At 41.1% G+C, this 12,107-nt stretch overlaps 1 protein-coding gene across 2 annotated transcripts in view; it reads left to right on the top strand.

Annotated features, from left to right (window-relative positions):
* cpne5a (copine Va) overlaps positions 1-12,107 on the top strand; it is a 71,584-nt gene that overhangs the window by 19,955 nt on the left and 39,522 nt on the right. Inside the window, exons 6-7 of one of the 2 annotated variants that reach the window (XM_069140705.1) lie at positions 216-230; positions 383-459. In XM_069140705.1, the coding sequence (XP_068996806.1) occupies positions 216-230; positions 383-459 (92 nt within the window). The remainder of the gene's footprint in view (positions 1-215; positions 231-382; positions 460-12,107) is intronic. The other variant, XM_069140706.1, reaches the window with a different exon arrangement.

Below are 12,107 nucleotides of genomic sequence, written 5' to 3'. Positions count from 1 at the left end.
CTCTGAGACTCTTGACTCTTTACCCTCAGCCGTTCCCATTCTGCCTTTTTTCTGTTTTCATGTGTACACTTGTGCTCTTCTTTCTTGCACTTCGGTGATGACAGTCTGGTATTTGAGTTGTGTTCCTTCTGTTCCATGATATGCTCTGTTGTGTCACTGCTGCTGCCTGGTCTCTCTTCTTTCCTCCTTTTCCTCCTATTCCTCCACCTTGGAAGCCCACCGACTTTAACGTACGTGTCTGCCTCGGACGTCCTAATTCATAACCGTACAATGCTTATGATGATGCTTAACTGCTCACCGACTCTCCTTGTTACCCCCCCGTGATCCACTTGAACGCCCCTGTCTCGCGCCATCCCACTTTATGCCCTCCTCCCCATAACAGGACTTCCTGGGTCAGGTCCACTGTACACTGGGAGAGATCGTGGGCTCACCTGCCAGTCGATTGGAGAAACAGCTTGGGTGAGTGTACATTTTTGCTGTGGTCACTGATTTTCATAGTGTGTTAGGAATAAGAGACTCTCAATGCTAGGAAGAGGTTTTTAGATGAGTTAACCCATCAAGCAGACAAATAGAATAATTTTAATTAGCAAACCCAGGTTTTCAGATATTATCAGATAATGATAACTCAGGGCCACCTCTCAGCCCCTTGAAGTGTGCCACTGCTCTCCTGCCGGATTTCATACATCCCAGCAAAGATGAGGCGGGGATGAATATGTCTCCCCTCTAGAACCATCTGTATTGCACATTACAGCGAAAGATTAGACCCGTGTGCTTGGATGGGAATGGGTAATTGAACATGACCGGGGGCTTCCTCAATACAATTACTGTCATTAGGGAGGTGATCTAGCACGAAGGGTGGATTGAATTCAGCGCGAGACACATGGCACTATCAAGTCCGCTTCAATGTAAATTGGGAGTTATGGAGCCCCGAAGCCACTGGCACCCACAGACCTTTGAGTTATGTGTCTCTCTGAGAGTGAGGAGGAGGGTTCGACAAACTGGGAAGCTTGTGTTTGTGTGTGAGACTGTGAAGCGGAGTGCGAATGCAGTGGGGGGGTTTGTGAGAACAGCAGGGCTTTGGTGTCGACCATGAGCTCTGCCAGGGACTGTTGGTGGATTACAGAGCTTGGTGCCCTTCAGTACTGAATAAGAGGATGAGCGGGATCAAGAGACAGTGCTCACCACTATGCTGTAAACTAGGCCTCACATCCCACATGAGAGAGAGGCAGGAGAGCAGGAGCCCCAGTCAGACATGATGGAGAAAAGTATGGTATCCACAGCTTCAGCCGGGCACCTTAATCACCAGAGGGTGATGATGATGGTTGTTACAGACAACAGTTTACAAATTGAAGAAATGAGCCCTAATGAAAACTTTCCCTTGTATTTCTATTAACTATCCTTCCCAACAGTTTGGGAGTAGCTATTCAGAAACACAAGAAAACAATAGGTTTTCATTTTCTGTTCCTGGTGACAGTCAGTTACAGTTTTATTCAGCTCTGTCCTCTTTGTATAGCTAAACACTATCCATGGATAATGGAGTTTTCCTTCCCTCCTGTGATCTGCTGATAACCCAGAAGTTGTTTAATGGCTATGTGCGCCATTTCCTTGTCATGCATCCTGAAGTGCCTCTCTGGACTTTGAGGAAGGGCTTCTGTAGGGACTGAGGAAATCTGTTAGTCATGCTTAAACGAGCCCTCCCAAGGCACACTGCATCCAATGACCTGCTTAAGGAGCACATCAACACCCCTTTCCCTATTTTCCACACTTCATCTTTCATTTATTCTTCTTCCTTCCATCTACCTTATTCCCTACTCTTTTCTACCTTTTTCACCATTGTGTTTCTTTTTGTTCCTCCAAACCACTCTTTTACTTTGCCTTTCACAGCCTCCATCCAGCACACACATCCATGTACATGTGAAGCGTTGTACTGTCCCCACATTAAAGAGTATGTACAAATTTGTGTCCCATTAATGTGGAAAAATATATGGCATCAACCCTGTCCTTCACACAGTTAAACAGTATACAAGCAGTGATGATTTTTACTAGCCAGCAGGAGGAAGTTGAAATATTATTTTGGCATTTTAGCCTATATTGACAGATAGAAGAGAAAGACACAATTAATGGAGAACATTTGAGAACACTGGAGACCAGAAACTGGTTTCGCCAGCTGTTCTGTGCTAATCTACTCAAGTGTTTACCAAGTAGAAATCTATTCATCACTTAAAATGTGTAGCGTAATATATGACTTCTTTAGAGTGAGGACTGGGGTTGGATAGGTACTGAACTTTGATACTTTAATGGCCATGACCGAATTCACTACTATCTTCTATCAAAAAATGCCCGGCATTGTGACATCCAAATTTACTTGTTCTAGTTTTAAAAGACAAACGTTTTGCTGTGTTTAAGCTGCTGTGTCTCTACTTAGGCCACCCGTCCACATTCTTCAGTTTCTGCTCTTAGAAGGCCTTATTTCACTCTTATCTAAGAACTTTTTGGAAATATACCTGTCTGTGCACCAAAGTAACTGGAGGCTTCTCTGTGCACAGAAATCGGTTTCAAAGTCAAATTATTAGTACCAGTATCGGGAATTTTTGTTGACCCAATAACCTAACACTTCAAGATTCTAATTGTTTTGAAGACTTTTAATTAGATTTCACAAAAATCATAATATTCCTCAAAATGTAAACATCAACATTTTTTAGTTGATAATAAAAAAAAAAAAAAAAAAAATAAAAGATTGAGAAATCAACCATAACTCTGTGTTGGATCACAGTCTCATCCAAAACTGAAGTCAGCTATAACTTTAAAAAGTCTCCAAAATAAATGATTTACTATTTACGGACTGAATTTTCAGGTTGCATGTTATGTATGTGCTCTCAATATTGATCATGTTGGTGGTTTCTCTGTAGCCACACTTTGATGAATACGTTGTGCCATACATATACATTTTATTCTCTTTCCATTTCATGTAAGTGGAAACATAACCTGCCACTCGCGCTTGGCTCAATATGTAATTTGTATGTTGTGTGCACACGAGGACTAAAGTCATGTTCTGGCATTCCCTTCACAGCAAATTTCCCCAGACATATTTATCTTGGGGAAAATAATAGTTCAGAGGCCTTTCTCCACATGCTCTTATAAAGATAGAAACATACCAGTCGAGGGAATGTCAGGAACGAAGCACAGAACTGACAGTGGTACAAATCTTTCTGTTTATAATCTGTTTTTAATGAGAGGCATGTATCAAAGTTATTGGTAGAGGAGGAAATGCAAAGCAAAATGATTAATGCAGGTGAATGGCATCTTTTACAGAAAAACATGTTAGCTGTGACGCAGCCCTCAAGCCTGTGATTGTGTGTATCGCCTGCGGGAAGGAAATATGATATAGTTGTATAGGTAACACAATAATTACGTTCATCAAACAAATAGCTGTAAACTTTTCTGTCATTGTGGTAAATTATACCACACACTGTAGCATATGAATGCAGCACAACATTACCATGTTAGACCCATTAGCCCACTTCACAGATTGTGCCCTCCTGCTGCATGCTTGAAACTGGAAATGAACCACACGCAAAGACTGTCCTGGGTGTGCTGGCTGCACCCACGGGAGCCACAGGAGGAAAGGGATCTGTGGAAATATTTCAAATAACATATGAAAAAGGATGAGTGCTGAATGAATTAAAATTGAGAGCTATAGCTCACATCAAAGGGTCACCTGCACTGTTCTCCCACCTGTGGGACGTGAATGAAAAGGAATAATTTTATCTTTTCACTTGTTTCTACAACTCTGAATACAGAGGGGTAACTGAGCACAAAGCTTTTTACACACCAGGTACTGTAAACAACTTATTGCTCCGTTCAGTTGTGAGTCACCTTTTTTATTATAAGCAGTCATGAAGAAAGATATAAGATCTCCATCCAGACAATAAGCTGATACAGTAAATCAATATACAACATCAACTATATATTAATACAAAATGCAAATACAATACAAAATGACTCCATATATATATGAAGACAGTGGTGCTAAGTAAAATTCACACACTGCTATCACGTTCCATGGATGTGGAGATACAGTACCATGAAGCTTTAATATGATATTGATTTTATGCCTTTAGTTCCATTATCACTGTGACAGCATACTGTATGCACCTGTATTGTCTTTAAGCCTCTCCCACCAATGTAGTTGAAAGTAAGTTCTACATTATCTTTATACAGCTCAACAGGGTCAGCACCGCAGCCGTACCTTGAATTGGAAAACTTCAAAGGGCAGGCAGAAATTAGACTAAGTGAGCCCAGGGGTTGAGATAAAAAAAAAAAATAAACACACAGAAGATGAAAGTGTCGTTAAACTGATAAGTTTTCTCTTGGATTTTTTTTATTTTTTTGGTAAAGACATGATTTGATTAGAACTAGCCAGATTTGATAAAAGAGTCTACATTTGATTAAAATCACGAGCAGCTTGATTTGATAAATATCATGTTTTGATTTGATCAAAGCTTTGCTGTTAATCAATTCGTTTTAAATTCATGGCTTAATTCACCACGTTAATGTCTGGTGATAATAATTATCCCTGTTTTGAATAAGTATCAGTTTTGATTACTATCAATACATACATTTGCTCGGCCTGCCTCTTTGTGTTCTGCTGCATTATTGATTAATGAACCACTATCATCAATAAAGTCCTGTTAGAAAAGTAGACAAATCCACCTCACACTGTTTCTGCACATTGGAGCTTCAGTTGGCTGCAAACTGTGTCCGACATGTGCGACGAGGCCTCAGCAACAATACTGACTTTTCAAGATAAAGCTTTGATTGAGACATTATCTGATGTAGTTATTAAATGATATCCGCTCACACCAGTGCAGATGCTGAATGATAAACAGCGAGCAGTCATGATAATGATGTTTTTTTAAACAAGGCTCAGTTCTGCTTTTATCAAATTATGTCTCTGCCAAAGCAACGCAAAATTTAGGATGTCTAAAAAAACTGTTTTAAGTTATATAAAATAGTATTAGTATGAAATACAGTGACACCAATGTAATTTGTTTCAGTCCAACACAACAGTTGTGTCATAAATTCCATATTTCCTGACAAAACAAACAAACATGAATGAATATCTTTGTCCAACCGACGTCACTGTGCCTCACAAGTTCCCCACTTTGCCTTTACACCTGTCATGAAAAAGCAGAACAGTGTCATTTTTGACTGTCAGAAAGTTGTACATTACTTTGTAAATGACAGCTGCTAAACTCCACCCCTTAGTTACGGTTGCAATAGGAGTCACATTTTCAGTTCTTGCAGGCCACAGATTATAATTGTAGTAGTAGCAGATGTACTATCAAATATCATAGTAATTTCTTAAGCAGCAGGTCCTCAATTATTATTACACAGTAATCCAAATTAACAGTTGAAGTGTTTATTAACAGATCAAATACTTAATGTCATGCTCGCAAGCTTTGAAACCACTGTATCAACTTGCAGAGCGCTGTAACTCACCATAACTTTACTCAGAGAAAGCTGAACCAAACGCCATCACTTGTCTCATCTCGACTTCAGAGACTCGCAGCTCTTTTTAAAGTTGTTGGTTAATGTAGTTGGCTGACTGACTTGGGGCTCCGCAGCGGCACTTCCTCTGAGATGAAATAAACTTGCAGATTTAAATAATGAGTGGGAGTGAAAGAAGTTAGTTTGTTGGTGAAACTGAAAATCCAAAATCCGTGTACTCTTGATGCTATACATGGGGAGATAGAAGCAGGTACAGTGTGTCTTTCACTTTTACCCCCTTGTTTGCCTGTTTTACTTAACTGGGAGGTGAAGTGTTTCAGACGGCTCACAGTAATCAGCTGAGCATCCTCTGCCTTGGGACATCACACACAATTAGAGCATTCTGCTGCCTCGCTAAATGCCAATTTGGGCTCCAAGACTGAACACTAACAAGGGTCCCTCTCTAATAATGTGTATTCCTGCTTAGATGTGGAAAACCCCCAACCGTGCTGAGTGTACAAAACCTCTTTTTGTCTGATGAAACTGGCTTCTTATGGAACCAAATTGGTACCTAATAAATCCCTAAAGCCTCCCCTCTCGGCAGCACAGCTCTCACGGCACCTGGCCTTCCCACACATTCAGTCCAATTGTCAGCTGAACTGCTCTATTTATGAGTCTTCAAGGACTCTGGCATTCCACAAATTCTGAAAATGTCTGCTTTACTCTGCTATTAAAAGAAGCAGTTCATTTAATATATATGGTTGTTAAAAGTATTAGGTTTTAAAGCCCTGTAGATAATAAGGCAATCGATGTTTTGTCTTCGCACTGATAACAGAGGCTATAAGTGTAAGAGGGGAAAGGGCAGCAGAGGTTTTTACTCTGGAGGTAAGCTTAGCTGATTTGTTTTGCACTCCAAGCAGACAGTGTTCATTTCTGTCATGACCATGGGCTGCACTGTATCTGCTGCAAAGGTGAGAGAGCAACTCCAAAGGCTCTGAATGAGCGCTGTGCTTCCCCATTTTAAAATCAGCAGTCGAAAACAATCTGTCGGCATGCATATTGCGATTTATAGTCAGCAGTAACCACCACAGAGGAGGTCAGGGCGACCTAGTGCAACACGATATGAATTCTATTCGCTGTGTCCAGCGCCGGGTGAAGGTGCGTGTCAAGGTGTCGAGGCCTTCAGTGACACAGCAGGGATAAGGAAGAGGAGTACCCACTGTAATTTGATGTCACACGCCAGCAGAGGGAACGTGGGATAAATAGCAACTTACATTTTAATGTAATCACAAAGAGAACTGGGAATCTCTTTTTGGCCCGTGTTAGAGATGGATGTTCTGCTCTTGCCGCAGGGAAATTGAAATGGGCTTGTTATGTTCTCTAAAGAAAGGTTTCTCTTACTGGCAGGTGAGAACACAAGGACTGGAGTGAACTCACCGTCATGACTTTGAGCAGTTTTTGCCTGTCGACAGATGGAGAAAGTTTCCGTCTTACTGACAGCTTCTCCTTATCCTCAATTTCTCTGTCAAAACAAGCGATTTCCAGCTTGCAGGTGGTTGATGAAGCCTCACTTATTTTGAATCCCAATAAATCAAACATTGTTATAGTAATTAAAGCCTGTGCTGTAATGTGTAATTAAGATGTCAACCCAAGTCACACACTCATAAAATGGAATAGATTCATCATTTAATCAGATCTCATATTTAGTGTTTATAATTAGTGATTATAAAAATAAAAGAATTAGTTTCATTCAATGGGACTGTGGTATTGTTTGTTATCCATCGGTGGTACCCAGTAAATAATCCTCCATAGGTTACACTGTGACTGCAGCAAAAGGATGACATGTTGGTGGTATTGTGGTCTCGCCTTGCACCTCATTTCCACTGGTGAAAAAAGGCACACATTGTTTTTCCTCGTGCTGGTTTTTTCTAATATCCATCTCACAATGTTTTGCACCACATTTTTTGACCTATTTACTTGCTTTGTGCTCCTCCTAACAAAGCTTCAAAGGGCTTCGCACAGGTTGCCTTTAGCTACCTTCTTTGTACACAAACTCCAGCTCCTCTACCAGTAGGAAGCAGATCCCTCTTCCTCTCTGAAAAGGTATTCTGGTGTCCTTTTGAATTAGCCGGGGTGCTTTTCATCCTCCCTTTTTCAAAAATGTTTAATCCTTCTGAGGTGAGGGATTATGAATGTTTATCGGTGTATGAAAATCAAGGGGATTAGTGGTATAATCCCATTTGAACCCACATAGAGTTTTGGCAACCTTGTCTAATTCTGTTGAACTATGATCTGCTTACTGCCTCAAACGTTTACAGTGGCACAAAGCCAGATTATCTGTCTACCGTCCATCTCTGTTGGTCTTTGACTCAAACCAGTCAGATTTGTTAATGTATCCCAATCCTCTTGTCATCCAGACTGATTCATTGGCTTCACTGACTCGGACAATCTCAGTGAAATCAATCAGTTCTTTTGTGTAGAGAAAGTCATCCTTTTCTCATCTAATTTCTTGCTGTTCTTGCACTCCACCTTCCAAAGTATGTTTTGATTTGCTTATCCCCACTTAGGTGTGAAATTGCTAAATAACACTCTTCTTACCATGATAATACTGCAGTCATTTTGCCTCGTGGTAAAATATGTAGACCCACCCTGCAACAGCTGCAGTGTGGAGGAAAAAAAAAAAATCGTTTATCTTCTTCTTGGGCTCTCGTGTTGTTGAGCAGAAAACCCTCCCTAACTCTCATATGCATGACACGTTGCAGCGTTGTTAAATATCAAGACCATTCCTCATCCTAATGACCTAATGTGAACAGCATCAACAATTGCTTCCTTCTCCCTCTTTGGACTTTAATCTCACCAACCTCCACCCACCTCACCTCTGCACTGAACGGTAATGGAGAATACACACTGTGAATCACCATTTCATGACAGCAAATGCCTCTAGATGGGAAATTATAGAGGACATACATTGAGCCTGAACATTCATAATATAGCATGTCATGCCCAATTATCTTTGATGCTTGTTTTTTGGAGGAATAAATTACTCTAATGCACTGTCCCCTAGCGAACGGGGAGACCTGGTACTCTCATTGGTATTCTGTAGAACAACATTATCAGAAACTTTGGCCAAGTAATTGTGGTGATGCTGAAATATGCTGCTTGATCTCTTTCCATTCAACTGATCAAACAGGGGATCTGTCAAGACAACTGTGGCTAACTCACTGTTAGGGTGAGCTCGGAGCCTGACATGACAGTGCTTCTCTATGGGTAAAGGAAGACACTGTGCTACAAGCCACTGTTTCAATTCTGACTCTGCTTGTTGTTTTTTCACAAAATTTTGGTTACAATTGAAACGCAGACAAGATGCTAATGTGGCTATAAATATGAGGACCACTGAGGCTTCATGGAGCATCAGTACAGAAAACAGGCATTGGATTGGTCAGGAGACAGGACCATATGGCTCGGTGTATGTCGAGTGCCAAGGGAAGCCTGTAAGTGGCTGTATGAATTATGGAGAATTGTGAATGGTGTAAAATATCAGAGCTACTTGGCATGTATTTAGCGCAGTCCCCACTCACCTGTATTGCAGAAAGACTTCATAATAACACATTAATCATTCACTGGAAGCACAGAAGCCATGGATGATAGCAGGCTGTCATTAGTCTTCTCTGACCAAGTTTGCCATGTCAAAACTCTTCTTGACTCTCTGCGCAAAACTCTGAATTTAGATGGCAGTACACCCTTTACTGTTGTTCTACCTACAATTAAACAGGGTCAGTTTATTATGCTCTGGTTATCAGTTTGTTTGGTTAAAATATGAGAACTGATAATGTCCACTGTGATGTTACCCATCGGTTTGTGAACTGCCATGTTAAAGCCTCGCGTCTTACAATTTGGCCTTTGCCATGTTGTTTTTTTTGGAGCCTAATTGACCATATTTAGAGGAAAAGGTGAAGCTTGGGAGGAGGGAGGGGTGGGTCTGACTGTAAGAACTCGAGGACACGATGAATGTCCACCTATACTGGAAACCACACCCCCAAGCATACTTCTCTTTAAGGCCTAATATCTAATTAATTATGAAATTATTTTTAGATGGACCACCAGAGCAAGACCAGCAGAGTTAATTTAGCTAATTACACATTAATGACTTTATTGACTCAGTATTTAATGAAGTTGATGCTTTTTGAATGTGAGTCTACTGGAGCAATGATTTATTTTTTTTACTTTTTAGAGCCAGCCCCGAGCGGCCCTCAGTGATATTGCACTTTCAGGCGCTTCTGCGTTGTCTTTTGGTCCCACCCCTCCTCCAGGAGATACAATAAAACACAGCCCTACTCCATGTGCCAAAACTGAATCAAAATTGAAGTGGAGAGCAGAAAAAAGAATAAAAACATATTCAGCTTTATATTGTATATAGTTATGTATGCATGATGAGCTGTCACAGTGTGTTGTTGTTTAGCTCGGCCAAAATACCTTGATGCTTGTTGACTGGTGTAATTTAAATATTCAAATCTTACATCTGTAACACACATTTACATGACCAGCTGATTAAATCCTGTCAGTTTTCCCGGCAGTCGGACTGGTAGACCTTGTTCATTGCAGATAGTACAGGAAGGAGGACCACAGCGGCACATTTCACATAATTTCATCATCAAAGCGTTTTCCCACTGAGTAGCCGTCAGTGAATGAGTGCTGAGAGAAGGAGGCCTCTTGATGCAGGACACTTCATATCACCAGCAGTCACATTGCAGCACAGAAGCTGTTCGAGCTCGCAGAATAAGTCTCAGCAGTAAAAAGGAAGTCATGTGCCACAGATAATTGGCAGGAACTGTATTTGTCCATTCAGTGCTTGCTCTTTGCGTTAACTAGTCATTGTCAGGGAAAATGCCGCACTCAATAATGCATGTCTAATTTAAAAGACCATTGCCCTTTTGGTACCTGCTCTCTCTTCCATTGCAGAGATTAGAACAGGGATATGCATCTCAGTGTGTCTTGAGCTGATATTTTAACAATCACTGGATCTCATTTCCCAGTTTAATAGGAGTATCAGCCGTTAGTGTGACCTCAGGGAGATAATTTGACCTGTGGAGTGTGCAGGGTTTACTGGCCTCATCGGTGAGGGCTTTACTGCCTCTTTGAGGCGTCATCAAACTGCACGGTGGCGACTTGGAGCATCAATAATTCAAGGATAGTTAATTCACCTTGAGACAAGTCTCCTTGGACCTTGAAGATCGAGCCCAAGAATGAAGTGTGCATGCCCTCTGAGCATGCAATGGCTTCATTTTACATTTTGTCTCATTAAAGACATTGCAGCAGTTGTGGTTGGATGCTTTGGTCAATAAAATTGTATTGAGGTATCGATCAAAGTTGATACATCAGGGGCTACACTTGCTCTTATGGAGCATTAAACTGTATGTGGTATAGGCCGGGGAAACCTGAGAGAGGTTAATGGAAACACCCCGCACCATACGTCTTACAAACAATACAAACACTTCCCGCACAGGTAGATAAGAAAGAGGAAACCATACTCTGTCTCTTAATAGGTCCCCTGGCAAAGTCCAGCACTGGAGGTTCAGGCAGTGCATGTCTGTGCTTTAGATTGTCTTTGTAAATAATGTAAGCCTTTGTGGCTGCAGTCAAAGGCTGCCTCCTGTTTAGCAGTGTGGAATCCAGAATTACTGACAGTCAGATTAGCTGTCACAGCTTGATGAGGATCTGCAGCAAGTCTGACCTTCTAATTATTGGTCTCCAGCGAAGGCCACAGCAGGACTCTCGTGTAATTTCCTTTTTTGTCCGGAAAGATGACAGTAGTGTGAGCAGCTGGAGAGCTACTGTATGATTAGAAAGTAGGTATTGTGTCCTGCTCTGTGTGGGGTGGAATGGGCTCAGCCTTTTCTCACAGCTTCAGTGGATGCTGAGGGTTGGGGTGATTGGATACCAAAAAATAATCTCATTTTGTTCCACTTCAAAAAATATAGCCACATAACATTTAGGACAAACTGTGGAGCACTGCTGTCTCTATTTTTGTCATAGACAGCCACTGGATTGGCAACTTACTGAAAGAGGTGATGTACAGAAACACAGACATGCGGGGAACCTCGCTTGTGCTGTGATACGTCTTGATCATCTGCTGAAGCGGGAATCAGCGGTAAACAACCGCAGGCTTGCCGAGCTTTAAAGTCTCAGAGTGGCGCTGGCAGAGGGGGATCAGAGGAGTCCTATGTCTCAGCAGTTTTGTTCCAGATTGTACTAAAGAAATACAGAGCCTTTATTTATAACGTGTTCTTGATTCACTTAAGGTGGTGAGAAACTAATAATGTGCACATTAGAGTTGTCAAACTGTCACACTCACGTAACATTGCTCTGATTTTATGTGAAAGTACACTTGTATTATGAGCCTGAGATATAATTTGACTTTAAAAACAGCTTTACAAACTTTAATCTTTCAAATTATTAGTTTTTGTGTCTGGTATGTTCTCAGATGGGGGTTCTTCTTGGGGCACAAGGAGGTGACATCAAAAAACTGTGAAATAAAAGCAAAATGACAATATTAGGGACAATATGGCCCATTCCAGATATATCAGTATCTGTGTGTTTTACCTGATATACTATAATAA

Source organism: Embiotoca jacksoni, unplaced genomic scaffold (genome assembly GCF_022577435.1).
Source record: "Embiotoca jacksoni isolate LCO1_2020_lvr unplaced genomic scaffold, fEmbJac1.0.p SCAF_9, whole genome shotgun sequence".
NCBI classification, from domain to species: Eukaryota; Metazoa; Chordata; class Actinopteri; family Embiotocidae; genus Embiotoca; species Embiotoca jacksoni.
Note: the sequence above shows the minus strand (reverse complement) of the source record. Positions and strands in the feature narration are given on the sequence as shown.